The sequence below is a fragment of the Rhinopithecus roxellana genome, chromosome 11 (assembly GCF_007565055.1).
Source record: "Rhinopithecus roxellana isolate Shanxi Qingling chromosome 11, ASM756505v1, whole genome shotgun sequence".
NCBI lineage: Eukaryota > Metazoa > Chordata > Mammalia > Primates > Cercopithecidae > Rhinopithecus > Rhinopithecus roxellana.
The window spans coordinates 31,763,685-31,780,397 of record NC_044559.1 but is presented as its reverse complement, the minus strand read 5'-3'; the positions used below and the strand labels follow the sequence as shown (position 1 = coordinate 31,780,397).

The 16,713-nt window shown below is 43.2% G+C and overlaps 1 protein-coding gene across 3 annotated transcripts in view; it reads right to left on the bottom strand.

Moving 5' to 3' along the window:
* The window catches only part of RBM20 (RNA binding motif protein 20), a 194,572-nt gene that overhangs the window by 64,190 nt on the left and 113,669 nt on the right, over positions 1–16,713 (bottom strand). Inside the window, exon 1 of one of the 3 annotated variants that reach the window (XM_010370324.2) lies at positions 7,836–8,031. The exons of the other annotated variants lie outside the window; for them this stretch is intronic. Coding sequence (XP_010368626.2) covers positions 7,836–7,918 — 83 coding nt within the window. The 5' untranslated portion in view covers positions 7,919–8,031. Of the gene's footprint in view, positions 1–7,835; positions 8,032–16,713 lie in introns of those variants that run through there. 3 annotated transcript variants of the gene reach the window in all.

The following is a 16,713-nucleotide window of genomic DNA, read 5'->3' as shown; positions in this document are numbered from 1 at the left end:
AGGCTGCCTCTGTCCTCAGGACTGATGGAGTGGCAGTGGTGTGATACACGCCTATCAACATATACCAGATGAATTTCCTCTTTGCAAGGAGAAGATGAGGCCACACACTTTTTGGATAGTGCTCTTTCTTGATAACAATAGGGCTGCTGGGTCTTCAGTAGCTTGGCCTCTGTGACTAATTTTGAGACTGCTAGGTCAATGCTGCTATTCTGTGTTTGGCCCTTAGTCATGACATTACCATATGATGATTCATATCACCATGACACCTCTTGGACTGATTCATAACAGCAATAGTAATCCTATCATCTCTCTTTTGTTTTGTGTTTTTCAGTCGGTGTGTTAATAAGTGTTCTCACTTCATTAGCTGTTTCATCTCCAGAACAGCCATATGGACAGCTAAGTCAAATATGACCATTTCCAGTCTATAGTAAGAAGACTGAGGCCAAGAAAGATCCGATGAACCATGTGAGGTCATCCAGTGAATAAGGGACTTGACTGGGACTTGAAGGAGGGTTTTTAAACTATTAAGGTCAATATTCTATCCTCTGTTTACACATTCATTAAAGGGAGCTCCAAAAACCACTTTTCTGGGCCTACTGCCTTTGGGCATGAGTTTAACTAACATGTTTGGCACCAGATCCCTGGGCTTTCAGTCCATCGTGCTCTGTACGATGCTTATCAGGCAGAGCATATTCTCACAGCCAGGGGACTATGCAGTCACAATGGGGCAGCTGGTGGGTTTAGAACTGACACGAGAGGCCTGCCTTTCCTGCTGGACTTATTAGAGGGACTCAAAACCTGCCACAAAGAACTGATCCTGCAGCAAATGCAGAGAAAATCATACACATTCTGCTAGTGTCATCACAGGAAAGACCTAAAGCAAAGAGAGGATTAATGTCAACTTAACTAATGAGAACCATAGTATAGTTTTCTTTCCTTCCTTCTGAACCATTTTCCTTTCTTTAAAATATGCTTTATTTTTATAAAATAAGGGTATGGTATTGTAGGTGAGAATTTATTTTTAATATCCATATTTGGTTTTCTTTTGAAAACTGTAAAATACAGAAATATGAAGAGGAAAACAAACACCTATGAATTCAGTGCCCATTATCCAAAATGAACAAATGCTACTGTGATGGTATTTTGCTTCAAAATTTTTTAATAAAAGAGTATTTGACAGACAAAGTTGAAGTCCCCTTTGAGACTCTACTAAGTCCAATCCCACCCTCATCTCCCCAGTGACATCCACATGCGGTGTGTGTATCTGTCTGTGTGTCCGTCTGTATCTACACATAGAAAAAAACAGGAAAATAAGGGACTTTTCCCACATGTGTGTGTTTATAAAATAGTGCATAGGACTGATATCAACAAGATTTCTCCTTAAGAACGAATGCATAACCTACCAAGTTTCCTGTAACACACTGAAGATGGAGAACAGTGCGATGGAGTGCAAAATCAGGGAGCTAGAAATCAGAAAACCCAGGCCTGGCCCAACAGCCCTTATTTACTCCCTGTGGGATCCTAGGTCAGTTCGTTTCCCTGGATCTCAGGGAGTTTTTTTTTGTAAAATGAGAAAGCTGGATGAAAGGATCTCCAAGGTCTCTTCACCTTTGGAATCTGATAGCTCTAAGGTTTCATTTCCTCATCTGTCAAATGGAGATCGTAGTGTCTGTTCCACTCACTGCGAAGATCAAACATGATATTCAGGGGCTCTGGAAAGCATGATCATGATATTAGCTATCATTATCCTTGCTCACAAATTAAGCTATTTCTGCACCTGGCCACTTCTGGGAATGCTTTTAAAGAAACCATTGTTATATATACAGTCATGTATATATAACAATGGAGATTATATATATCCATATATAACAATGGAGACATGTCTTGAGAAATGTGTTGTTAGGCAATCTTGTCATGTGAACACCATAGAGTGTACATACACAAACCAAATGGCGTAGCCTACTACACACCTAAGCTACATGATATACCCTATTGCTCCTAGTCTACAAACTTAAACAACATGTTCCTGTACTGAATGCTGGAGGCAACTGGAACACAATGGTGAGTATTTGTGCATATCTAAATATGTTTAAACCTAGACAAGTACAGTAAAAATTCAGTATTATAATCTTATGGGACCACCATTGTATATGCTATCTGTTGTTGACCAGAACATCGTTATGCAACCCATGACTGTATACGGCTTCGTTCAGAGGCATGTGTTGCAGGCCAGCCAGCATGAAACAATTTCATTCCCTCTAACCTTATTCTGTTGGGCAGTCAGTTCAGCACAGAGACTCTCTTACCTATATCCCTGAAGATTTAGTAAATGAAATACCAAAAATACCTTATTATAAAATTCTCTCCTCTACAAAGACATTTCCCAGATGGACCCACAACTTTCAGAGTGAAATGTGGCTCGAATCCACTTAGGACAGGAATTGGTTTGTCTGAGATACAATGATTAAGAAAATCCACACTGGGCAAAAATTAATTGGTTTTGTGCAGGCTCCAATTGAGGAAGCTGGTTTGACTTCTGGGGTTAGGGGAAATCTTTCCATTTTCTCGGTAACATAAGATCTGGTGACCGCTCAACTGAGAAATTTTTCTTGGAAACATCTGAGTCTTTTGTAATGGAAAAATGAGCTTTTCAAAATGTATATTTTAAAACTGCTATACAAAATTCTCTAAAAAACCAAATTGCTAATGTTTATACACACAAAGGAAATATATAGGGATTTATAGATCAGTCCTGCCCCAGTGATCGACAATGTACACATGAGCATTGATGTCTTGGCATATACTGGCCCCTCTCCCTGCACAACCTCCTCCCTACTCCCCCTCACCTAGACATCTACTATCCTTTGAAATGTAGTTCATAGGACACCTCCTCCAGGCAGCCTTCTCTGGTTTCTGCTCCCATCTAGTACGCACTGATGTCCCTTTCATGATCTTCAGAATGCCCTTCTGCTCCATTAACCTCAATTGTACTCTCTTCTAACTCCACCACCTGCTCTCATAATTGTCTACTGAAGCACTTGCCTGACTTCCCCACTGTTCCATGATCATTCGAAGATAGGAACTATATGTGTCCCACACCACATCACAATACCTGGCACACGGTAGGTGTGTGGAACCAATAAACACTTCTATTCAATGGGCTAGGCATGGTGGCTCACACATGTAATCCCAGCACTTTGGGACGGTGAGGCAGGCAGATCACTTGAGGTCAGGAGTTCTAGAGCAGCCTGACCAACATAGCGAAACCTGGTCTCCACTAAAAAAAAAAATACAAAAATTAGCCAGGCATAGTGGTGCACGCCTGTAGTCCCACCTACTCGGGAGGCTGAGGCAGGAGAATCGCTGAGATCACACCACGGCACTCCAGCCTGGGCAACAGAGCCAGACTCTGTCTCAAAAAAACCCACAAAAAAAACAAAAAAAAATTATCCATGGACACGCCTGTATGTGTGTATGTATCCATGGACACACATGTATGTGTGTATGTAGATAATAGCTGTGCATTCTCTGTTCGTTTTCTTGGCTAAATGTTCCCTGTGTATTGCTACAATGTTTTGAAAGATGAAGCTCTGCAGAAAATGTGGATTAGATTCAGTCTTTGAACACTGACAAAATTACATAAATATCACCAACTACATCAAGTATAAAATTTTAAAGTATTCAACAAACAGACTTCTTGTCACATTTTTCCTTTTAACTAAATCTGAAGAAAATGTAATTTCAGTGTGTGCCTCTGAGGCGCTGTTAGTGCCTAATCCACATGATGCTGGGATGAAATCTATGTTCCAGGAGTGGCCCCCATGTTCTGTGAATTTTCTTTCCAGCAGTTTACACCACTGAGATTTTTTCCTATTAAATGTACAAAGACGGTTATAAAATTCAAGCCAATTTGAAATTAAATAATTTTGGAATAATTTTAAAGAATTAAAATTCTTAAATAGTTGGTCTTTTTCTAGAGTTGCCTGTCGACTAACCTAGACATTTTAACTGATGTGATTTATGCCAAATACTAGAAGTCCACATGAAACTGGAGAGGCAATGTGGGCCAGTGTGGGAGGAGGAGTGTTTGGTTATAAGTAGACCAAAAGCAATGTCACCAGTGACTCTACATCTTATTGACTTCATGTCACCCTATTGATCTTAGTTTTCTCATCTGTGAAATGGGAGAGTCAGATGAGACAACATTTAAGGTTTCTTTATACCTTATGATTTTAGGATGGTGGGTGTTTTCTTAAGGCAGTTATTCATGACGCATAGAAAAGTTAGGATGATCTGGCCATAGTGCAGAGACAGATCCCAGGACTGAAGTATCTTAGTTTCTGACAAGATGAAATAACAGCAGTAATTCAAATTTTGGTGGGCACCCGGAGAGAAGAACTTCCTAAAACACAGATGCTGGGCCCACCCCTCACCACCACCCACACCCTCATCTCTGTGTCTGACTCAGAAGATCTGGGGGTGGAGCTTGAACATGTACATTTCTAACAAGTCCAGGTGAGGCTGATGCTGCACTTTGAGAACCACGGCACTAGAATATTTTGAAAATACTTTCCAACTCTAAGAATCTATGGTGAGGTGGCTGGGGGCAGTGGCCTCACACCTGTAATCCTAGCACTTTGGGAGGCCATGGCAGAAGGATCACTTGAGGTCAGGAGTTCGAGACCAGCCGGGGCAACATAGAGAGATCCTGTCTCTAAAAAAAATCTTTAAATTGGCCAGGCATGGTGGTGCACAACTGTAATCCCAGCTACTTGGGAGGTTCAGGTGGGAGGATCACTTGAGCCCTGGGTTTTGAGGTTACAGTGAGCTGTGATAGCACCACTGCACTCCAGCCTGGGTGAGTGAGCAAGACCCTGTCTGGAAAAAAAATCTATAGTGAGTTATCAGGAATTGAGTAACCCCTGTATTTTAATGAGCTACTTCTACTAGCTGCAAGTACACCAATAATGGACTTCCTTTTCCATGGGGGTTTCAGACAATGTAAAAATAATTTCAAGAGGCACATGTAATTAATTGTATAACTACCTTCCCTTAAGAGACATAATCAAGATTTTCAGAACATTTGGGCTCCTGTAATAAAAACACTCAAGGTTCAGGAAACCTTAGGTAACGTAGATGGTTGAGTGATTGACTTGGCGTCATATTACCAGGTTTGTTGGAAAGGGAGAAAGCATACCTCCATCCACACTGAGTTCACTAGTGCAGAGAACAGAGGGTGAGCTTCCAGAAGGCTGAAAGCTCTTTAGTCAACACCCACCTCCATTATTATAAAAAGCCCATTCCAAAACTCACTCTAGAAGGCTTAGGCTAAAAAAAACAAATAAACAACCAAAAAAAGGTTGTTGATAAAGTCATCTCTATCACTAGATCTCAAACTTGGTGGCATTTAGGAATTACTTGGGAAGTTTTAAAAAGTACTGGGGCTTGAGTCCCACCTCCAGAGATGGACTCAACCGAGGCATTGGAATTTGTAATAGTAATAGCTCCCCAGGAGAAAAATTGTGCATCAAAGTCTAAGAATTACCAATCTATAAAAGAATAGAATCAATCTGTTCTTTATTACTTTGGGTTCCACAAGCCATTTTTTGTCACTCCAAACAGCATGACCTTTTGTCTTAACTGATCCTGAAGAATAAACACTGAAATTTTTACAAGTCCACAAAGGGTCACAAGTCCACAAAGAGTCAAACACAATAGAGCTAAAAATATTTCTTAGCTCTATTCATGCACCTTTTCATGCAATTCAATAAATATTTTTTGCAACAAGATTTCCCCCAGAGAGCACATACGTTTCTGCTGCAGAAAGCCAGATGAGGTTTGCCAGGGGAGGAGTTTTGCCTTCTAAATTATAAGCACCTTGAGGACATCATCCACATCCTAGAATCTTTCAAACACCCAAGTGCCTATGTGACTCAGCACTGGGCAAATTAGAGGCACTGAACAAATAGTCATTTAACTGACTTGAAATTATGACTGTCTTAAGCATGTGGGAATGTAGGTCTTACCAGAATACTCTGTTTCCTTTTGAAGGACATGGTATATGTTTCCGTGTGTGTTTTGGGAATGTGCACAGTTTCATTCCTTTACATTCCTTAGATTAAATGAGAACATTAAGATTGGGGCTTTGTAAATAAGCCATACAACTATGTATTGAGAAAAATATCTCTTTCCCAAAATGGATGGAAGTTTCTGGTACCTTAAGACACATACCTTTCTTGACTACAGCCAACAAAACATAGATGTCGCCCAAGGCAGAGAATATTATATGTGCCTTACTTTTGGCTTTTGCCTCTATCTTACAAAGCTGTGGCCATAAGAAAGTTACTGCAGAGTAGAGATAAAAGACAACCCTACAACAGTTAGATACACAGGCCCATCTTCATCACATTTGCACGTGCCATTCTAGATATTTTCTTAGAACACCACAAACTAAACCTGTGGTTAATTAAGATCCAAGCAGATTGAAAACTGCCTTGGCTGAGGCCAGAAAGAATGGTTAAAGCTTGAAGACTGATTTTTTTTTTACTTGAAACTGCTCTCCTGCCCTTTCCCCAGCTACCCCATCCATTGCTAATTAGAAGCAGCCAAGGCTTGACATGTACACTGTTCTCTATGGTAAAATTGATTATTATATTACTATGGAAAATAAGGAAGTCATTTCATTCGAAATATCAAATTCCACAAAAATCATACATGGCAGCTGTTAGCATAAGCATGTGGGGGGGGCAAGTGTGTGAACATATTAACCCTCTCCCCTTCAGTTTTCTCACATCTCAGAATTGCAAGAAAGAAAAGATTCCAATGCATATAAGGCAGAAACCAATGGCACCAATGGCAAAGCTACATAAAAGATATTTTTAAGGTTAAAAAAAACTTCCATGATATAAGATACCCCGTCCGTGCTGTTTTATGAGTGTGGATTTGCTTTTACACACTTGCAAGCAGAAAACTAGTATTCCTCTACCACGTGTGTTGAAGCTACTTGTAATTGCATCAGATAGAGAAATGAGGTGAGTCATGTTCGGTTGTGCTTGAGTCTGCTAACAGACCATCATATCCATGTCCAAATTTGTGCCCTGAACCGCACGACAGAAGTTTATAGACTTGCTTGCTTGCTTGGCAACAATGAAAATAGTTTTGTTTAAACACTTAACTTTACTTAAAGATCCCTAAGAGGTGCTGAAATTCATATTCCAGCTACTTCAGGGGTGCTCAGAAGCCATTCTCAAGCTTGTTTCTTGGCGAAATATCACCTGCTCATGAATTTTAACACGGCACTCCCCTCCTGGTCCAGAATGAGTCAACACTCAACAGACACGAGATGTTTCAAACATCTTTAAGTTCATTTTCCATCACTGCCAAATTCCAGCAATTAACACAAAACACCTCACCCTTAAGAGATGTCCATCATTTATAAAGTTTTGGGATTCTGAATGCATCCCCTTCCATTCTCCCAGATCTGGTGATAACGCAATCTGTTTTCCAGTAGCCTCGCGACTTTTCTTTATAGAAGAGTTTAGTAACCAGCGTAAAAAGAGCATCGACACTTCCTGACATTAGGATCGCTGATTTCACTGGGGTCATGAGGCGCTGTATTAGGTCACATGTAAACCGCCGTTGTAAATCATTTGTTAATTTTTTTTTTTAAACGGAGGGGGTGGGGACACAGACAAATCGCACACTCATGCACAAACGCTCAGCGCCGAGAATATGTTCAGAGGTGCTGCCTGAACTGGAGAATTAAAAAAGAAACAAATAAACCTTGATTTCTCCCTTGTGCTGGGGAAAGGTAGGATGACGTCGTGCAACCTTACCTTTCTGAAACAGACCAGGGTGCCTGGCACGACGCGCTGACCTGTGGCCACCGAAGCCGGGAGTCATTTTGGGTGTCGCGCATGTGCTTCCCTAGAAAATTCCAATGACATTCTACCAGCTTTCTGCATGCCAATCATGACAAGCCTTCACTCAAACTCTCCCGAGTCTGGAAAGGGGCAGCGGAGGGGGTATGCAAGCAAGGGAGGGAGGGAGCGAAAGAGAAAGAGCAGTGCCTGAGCACGGCATACCCGCCTGGAAGGGCAGTCACATGCCACTGGGAGCCATTCCTGCTGCATTACACATGCTGAGTGTAAATGGCAAACAATATCAGTCGATGTTTATGCCACATGTTCTCAGCCTCTTCACGTATCAACACCCAAGCCAGCTCTATGCAGACAGGCCTCCTGAGAGCACTTCTGAAGGAGAGATCTAGGGCTGATCGCGCTGACCATTTTTAATAAAATTCCAGCGTCTCACCTGGTTTACTTCCCTGTTTTTTGTTGTTGCTGCTGTGGGTGGTGGTCTGCTTGTTTGTTTGCTTGATTTTTACTCTGAGTTTTCACGGGTGAAAATTTGGTCCTGAAGATACCCTAAACATCCTTAGCAATACAGCTACATCAGACAACCCCAGAGAACTGACACCCAACCAGCAAAGCTCCAGAAACACTTGCCCTTCTTTATTTTTGTGGAACAGGAGATGAATGGAGACGACCCATCATCTCACCTACCCAGTGGTAACTGCAATTCCTTTCAGTAGGAAAGGTGAGTTCTCCTTTGCTCTAAGCAGTGGCTGGGGACGATTTTGGCCCCCAGGGTAATGCTGGAAACAGGTTGTTGTCAGAACTGAAGGGGGTGATGGGATGCAACTGGCATCTACTGGGCAGAGACCAGGGATGCTGCCAAAATCCTACAATGCTCAAGACAACCACCACAAAAGATAATTCTTTGGCCCAAGATATCAATAGTGTTGCAGTTGAGAAACTGTGCTTTCAGGCTAATGCCTTCAACCAGTCTTGCAGAAAGTATAATACCCAAAACAACAACAACAACGACAAAAAACCAAGAAGCCCCTCTCTGTGAGGAAGTGGCTAAAGGCCCTAGCTGGCCTCATTCAGAGTTTGATTACTCAGAAATGTAACTTTTCTTCCTAGGAGCCACCATTCTCCTGCCAACTTATTTTTTTACTTTCCTCCTTCCAAATCTCACACTGCAATCCTTAAACACTCAAACCAAACTGAACCTTCTTGTGATTTTCTAAAATCAAAATCTGTTGTCACAGATTTTAGAATGATGGATGCAAAGCAACCATCATTCCAATTTGTCCTGTCTGTGACAGGCTGATGTCCACCTGCAATGTCTGGTGTCCACTATAATCTCCTACCCAAAACAGTCAATAGGGTATATTCCTTTTAAAAGGTCACAACTCCCCAGTGAGCTTATAAATGACTTAGTGATTGAAGCTTACCAGATTCTCCTATTTTACTTAGCCCCTTGGAGGAGATGGGGCTTGGGGTACCCTGGCGTCGGGGGGCTTTCCTCCTGCTGGGACTGAACTCAGACCCAGTGTGTGACATTTCTACAGTTACACCAAAAAATCAAAGCGAAAGTCAGTTTGACCAGTCTGTTTCTAGCTGCCCACCAGAGGCCCTTCCATGGCCCACCTGCCCCAGTGAGCTCCCAGGAGAGCCCAAGGGCTTTTTCTTCCTAATTTAGTCACAGCCCACAGACTGCCTCAGGTTCCGTTGGCTTCAGCTGCTGACTCAGTCACAGACACCTAAAAGCGCCAGTCCCAGCTCCTGACCTGAGGGAACCAGCCAGCCTGGCTGCGGCTGCCTTTCTCTTCTGGCCTTGAGCGCTTCCCATGGTCTACTAGGTTTCCCCAAGCTGCAAGGCTCTACTCCAGTGAGCAGGTTTGGCCCTTCCTGTCTCTGTCTGCTTTCATTATGCCCAGAACTTTCTTAGACTAAGAGTTTACTGAAAAGTGCCCCACCACACACATCTTTCCAAATCCACATAGAAGGCTCTGCTCCTGTCTGACGTTGAGGGAGAAGCAGTGATGTGCAGTGGTTAAAAACAAATGCCTGAAACCTGCCACCCACAGCCAGCCACAGGAAAGAAGGATGAGGAGCACACCTACCTTCAGGATTATGGTAGAAGCCATGTGTCATGTGGTGCAGCCAGAGCTGTGTATCTGCTATTGCGAGCTCCATAACATGACACACGGAATGTGAGCTTGGTTATTAAAATAAAAGGAACCCTCATACATGGCCTGGAATGCAACTCCCAGGAGAATAAATGTCGATACTTAGAATAAGCCCTTCTAATTGTATGGTCCTAGCTCTTATCCAGAGACCAGGACACAACTCCAATTCCAATCTGGAAATGAAGAGGCACAAGCTAACCATCCCAAATGAAAATTCAGTTCAATGTCGTAGGATGTATTGAGTACCTACTGTATACCAGCACTGTGCCAGGCAAGGAAAGAGGGGTGAACATGTGGTAGGTAGTAAGTCTGGGTGTACAAGGCATTATGCTACCTGCTTCACACATTCTCTTGATCTTCACAAGTCTTAAAACAAATTAAGATCACTATCCCCATTTCACAGATGAGAACATTGAAGCTCCAAATGACTGAGTACCTCACCTAAAGTGTCAAAGCCTAGTATGTGGTCATTTGAAACAACGTTTGTTGGATTCCAAAGACTTTGTATTTCCACTAATGCACTTCCCAATATGCAAGGTGTATTTTTAGTAGAGACGGGGTTTCGCCATGTTGGTCAGTCAGTCTGGTCTCGAACTCCTGACCTCATGTGATCTGCCTGCCTTGACCTCCCAAAGTGTTGGGATTTTACAGGCATGAGCCAGTGTGCCAGGTCAGTTAGTCCTTTCTTTTACTCCAAAACTAGTATTAAGGCAAGAGGTGGAAGTTGGGTTGGGAGAAGCACATGGCACACCTGGCCCCATGAATACTGTTATTTATTATGATACTATGGGTCTCTTCCGGTACCAGGATAGACAGGGATAATCTGGCCTCCACACCGGGGACGTGTCCTGTAGCGGGTGGTATAGTGGTCCTCACTGGAAGTAGACAAGGGTGTTAAAACACAATAATGTAAGGAGGCAACTGGCAGTGGTATACACCCCGCGTGTGGGGACAAAGGTAGGGAAAGACTGAGATCCAGTGAATATAATGAGAGTCCACCTGGGAGGTGGGGTGGCTACGGCTGGTTGCATCACCCACTCACTGTGTGACATTCAGCCGTTACTGAGTCCTTGTGGTTCAAGTTGTCCAAGTGTCAAGTACACGGAACTTAAGGACATACTATGCTGCCATTAACAAGTGATATTTACTATTCACTTACTATTTAATGTTAAATCTAAAACCAGTGCACAAAATTGTATATATATTACAGTTACAGCCATGTAAAAGGCAAAATAACCCTCTGGAAGGAAAGAAATCCTATTGGAGAACATACCAAACTGTTAACAGGAGTTGCTGTGTTTAGATGGTAGAATCATAGGTAATTTTTTTCTCCTCTTTCTTCTTGTAAGTTTTCTAAATTTTCTCCCATGCAAGTACTAACCAGACCTGACCCTGCTTTGCTTCTGAGATCAGACGAGATCAGACATGTTCAAGGTAGTATGGCTGTAGGCTAATTTCTCTTTTCTTTTCTTTCTTTTTTTTTTTTTTTTTTTTTTTTTTTGAGATGTAGTCTTACTCTTGTTGCCCAGGCTGGAGTGCAGTGGCATCATCTTGGCTCACTACAACCTCCACCTTTCTGGGTTCAAGCGATTCTCCTGGCTCAGCCTCCTGAGTAGCTGGGGTTACAGGCGCCCACCACCACGACCAGCTAATTTTTTTTTTTTTTTGTATTTTTAGTAGAGATGAGTTTTCACCATGTTTTCCAGGCTGGTCTCAAACTCCTGACCTTGTGATCTGCCCGCCTCAGCCTCCCAAAGTGCTGGGATTACAAGTGTGAGCCACCGCGCCCAGCCAACTAATTTTTCTTTAATAAACATACCTATTTTAAAAATTAAATATAATTTTTATAAGACAAGAGAATTCCTGGCCAGGCTCAGTGGCTCACACCTGTAATTGCAGCACTTTGGGAGGCCAAGGCAGGCAGATCACAAGGTGAGGAGTTCGAGACCAGTCTGACCAACATGTTGAAACCCTGTCTCTACTAAAAACACGAAAATTAGCCGTGCATGGTGGCTAGTGTCTGTAATCCCAATTACCTGGGAGGCTGAGGCAGGAGAATTGTTTGAACCCAGGAGGCAGAGGTTGCAGTGAGCCGAGATCACACCACTGCACTCCAGCCTAGGCAACAGAGTGAGATCCTGTCACAAAAAAAAAAAAGACGAAGGAATTCAGCTGGGCTAATATTGACCCATATAGCTTATAGATCTTCCAATGAACCCCTGAGATGAAGGTGTCTAACACAGCCCCTTTCCCAAGAAGGGATTTCTCTCCTGGAGAACCACAGGCTAAAAGTAAGGGCAAGGCACATGTGCATGGGAGGGATCTTCGTGAAGCACTGCCACGTTTACACATGAAGCCAAAGCACCCAATTCAGGTGGGTTTTCACACTTATGTTCTGGGAAGGTTCTTTGCAAAAGGAGATGGAACGTGCCAGCACATTGTTGAGGCATCACAGGTACTCATTTTATGATCTCAAACTTCTCCATCAGAGGGATCAAGGTCATCAACATCAAGACAGCTTCTTGGTACATGCCACGGCTTGAAGCTCACAGCCTTCCCCTGTGCCCCCCACCACCACTGAGCTAATTGCAGACAGTCAGGTAAGACCAAAGGAAGAAGGCAGAGTAACTGGTCAACCCATTGAGGTGGGCTTGGCTCTGTGGCCTCCAATTTAATATTTGGATCCTCTTCGCTTGGTTTCATATACCTTTCAGGGTGGGACTAGGTCACTGTTTATTCTTGGGCTATGTAAGTACAAAGAGAGGAGTAGATTCATCATTAAACCAATGACAAATCCAGGCTAGTCCAGGATTACAGACTCTGCAGCAGAGCCTCCTCTAATCCTCAGCACACTGAGCCAGCATTGGCTACCTCATCTCTATTTTCACCTGGGAGTCTTGCTGGAGCCGAATCTCCACCCATGCTGGATGGACAGAGCTGGTCCCTGCCATTGCCCCTGCCTCTGCCCCTGCTGGGATTAACCAGCGGCTGCTTCGAATAGCCCAATTCTTGCCCAGGAGGTAGAGAGGCTTCCGTGGCCTGAGAGATCCCAATGCATGCATGGCATGTGAGAAAACCACTGGAAACATTCCTGGGGCCTTTCTTTTTCTCTTATTTCTTCTTTCCTTTTCTTTCTTAATCCTTTCAACATAAAGTGGCAATTCAAGGTGAAATCCTCTCTAAACACCAATTTCTCTTTAAAACCAGGGCTGACTACTCTATCATTGCAATGGAGGAAAATAGAAAAGCTATGTCAGAAAAGATGAGGTCTCAGCCCCCTAGGATGAATGGAGGACTGTATGTGGAATACAAAGCGACCCCTTGAAGGAGCCATGGTAGGGCTTCCAGCCTCTTGTTACCAGAAGATGCAAGTCCAGAACAAAGGCAGGATTCGTTCCCAGAACGAACAAGTTCAGTGACGAAAAGGCTACATCCTGCACAGACAAAGGCCGGCCACAGCCATTAGCAGAGGAAACCAGTCAAGGGTTGTGAGTCAGCCAATGTGGGAATGAGTCCTTCCTAGGAAAGGAAATAGGTTCTTTGTTGAGCAGGGATTTTAACTCCTGTCTGGTTAACTGTTATTCCTTTGTAGGTTCTCCAGAGGCCCATAAAACAGAAGCAGGAAGCATCATTACGTTTTCCAGATTTGCTCTTTAAAAACTGACCAGAGCTTCCAGGCAGAGATCTCATGTTGGATCCGCAGGGTGACATATCCTCAGGACCTTCGCGCAAGTTGCCCTCCCTACCTGAAATGTCCTTCCCCTCATCGACACTGTCCAATAGGATAGTTATTTACCACATTTCGTTATTTAAATTTAAATTATTAATATTTCATTTAAAACACAGCTCCTCAGTGCATTAGCCATATTTCAAGGGCTCAACAGCCACATGTGACCAGTGGTTACCATGCTGGACAGCACAGTACATGTCATCAGTGGCAGGTGGAGGGTTCTGCTGGGCGGCATTGCTTTATGTTTTCATGTGACTGAGTCTCAACCTCAGGTCCCAGTGCTACTGTCATCTTCTCAAAGAGGCCACCTCACAGAGAGTGAACCATATGTGATGCCTTCAACTTACGATACCTCCCATCCTATTACTGGATTTTGTATGTGCATGTGGATTCCTCTAAAGCAGGACATATGGTTTACTCTCTGTCCTCCTCCCTTATCCTACCTTTACCACTATAAAATTACCTTATCTTGTGCTTTATTGCTTGTCCCTTCCCTGGAATATAAGCTCCACAAGGACAGGGATCTTAGGGCAGGCACAGTGGCTCATGCATGTAATCCCAACACTTTGGGAGGCTGAGGCAGGTGGATTGCTTAAGCCAGGAGTTTGAGACCAGCCTGGGCAACATGGTAAAACCCGTCTCTACAAAAAATACAAAAATTAGCCAGGTGTGGTGATGCACACCTGTAGTCCCAGCTACTTGGGAGGCTGAGACAGGAGGATTGCTTAAGCCTGGAGGCCAGAGATTGCAGTGAGCCGAGATCACACCACTGCACTCTAGCCTGGGCAAGAGGTGATCCTTGTCTCAAAAACAAAACAAACAAACAAACAAACAAAAAAACAAAGACAATCTTGTTGTCTTTTCTATTGCTGTATGTCCTATGCCTATGACAGCACCTGCCACAAGCAGAGCTCAATATCATGAATAAACAACACACAGTAGGGTCTATTCTATGATTCTGGGGTTAGAGGACACAAGCCACCCAAAAGAGCTGCAGCTAATCTTCCCATGGGCCAACATAATGTCTAAGCATGGGTCCCATGAGGAGCATCTGGGAGGCTGAGTGTTGAGAGAGGGCTGACGCAGTAGCAGAGTAGCCAAAGTCCAACTTTGTCCAATTCTCCTCTAAGAACACCAGTTGCCTTTTACCTCCCAACAGTCAATGCCTAGTGCTGTGTGTAGCACTTTGCACTGTCTTCATTTTCTACTTTTGCAAAAGAGCCAAATATCCTCTAATATAGCATTAGACAGTCTTCAACATGGTATCGCTTTTAGTCCACATGCACATACAGAAACAAGTAATAGGATGGAATGTATCCTAAGTTTAAGAAGTCAGTATCTTAATACTTTGCATATTCTGTGAGTACTTTTGGATGCTTCCTCTGGGACAGGAGAAGGAGAAAGACCCACTCTACTCCAACTTTGCTTTACTATTTACTTCAATTAAAATTTGAATGGCAAGGATATTACACTCAGCAAAACATGATCCCCATGGCCAAACACCCAGGGAGTATAAAGATATAAAAGTTGGAAAACATATCACATGTCACATATTACTGGGAAATCTCTCATAACAAGCTGAGTACAAAAGTAACCTTTGTTTAGGATCAAAATATTCAGCAACATAGAGGAGTAGAGCAAAGAAAAAGAGTGTCTGCTTGGTAGAATAATAAGCAATTAGAAAGCAAAATAAAAGCAGGTGAAATCTGTGCTCTGAACCAAACTAGGAAGGAATCTTCATAGTCAAGGAAGCTGGGGGACTGGAAGCTAACAGTCCAATAGCTTGCCAAGGAAAAGAGGGGGCATCTTGGAGAAACTCTGGCAGTATATCCTCTAATTCTTGCTGAGGAAACAAATCTGATTGTAAGTTGTTTTCCTCTGAAAGAGCACATGGCAATTGTTTGCTGAGGCTTTAACTGATCTCTTAGTGACATTAGTTAATAAATGCACCAAACTCACTTGTGTAGGAACACTGCAGAACACTGAATTTTGAGATAATTGGCAAGGAGATATCAAGTTTGGGTCCATCTAAGTTTTATTAATTCAAATTCCAGTATCCATTCTGAAATGATTTCCAGGAAATGGGGTCTACTCTGATACATACATCATGACAACCATACGGTTGTACGAGACCTAGTGACAGCCAGAAAGATTAGCTCCCACCTTCAGGCTTTCTGCATTTTGTCTTTTGCTGAGTCTTAAACAGAGAAGCACAATCGCCTCCCTGCCTTGACCAAATGATAGAACTCCTCTGGACAGAAAGGTCACATTCACTGCCATGAGCCCAGATGTGGGAGGAATGTGCATTGAGGTATGAGGAGGGAAGAGATACCAGCTAGGCAGATCAGCCACATCAAACCTCATGAGCAATGGGATGACAAACATCCTAGCCAGATCACTCTCACAGCTATCCTCAGTGGCTCCTCTAAATCTCAGCTTCTCTCTTAGGTGGGCACACTTGTGTTCTCCGCATAGGAAAAGACTAGAAGTTCTGAGGGCAAGGACTCCACAATACCCAGCATGGTGCTTTTCACAGAGGAGAAGCCCATTACGTGTTTTCTGAATCTGTAAATGATTTACAGGCTTTTCCTCATGTTGGTTATAACATCAGAGGTTTCCATCCAAATCTGGGATATGAGGACTGAACAGTCAAGAATTCATTCTTAACACTCAAGGTTTAAAGTTTTAAAATCATGATCCAACACCAACTGGCTAAAGCATGATGTTGAGGGGAGCCCAAGGACTGGACTCACAAACCTGGCCCAAATTTATCCACTGAAGTATCCTGAGCCGTGGCCACAGTCAGGAATCCGTGGTCATTGTCACAGATGCACGTTGGAGCATTAAAGATCAGGGCACGCATGGGAGAAGAGGCTGCTGACTAATGCCGTCTCCACAGCCTGAATCAGAGCCAGCTGCCCTAACTTGAAGAGGCTGGATGGTG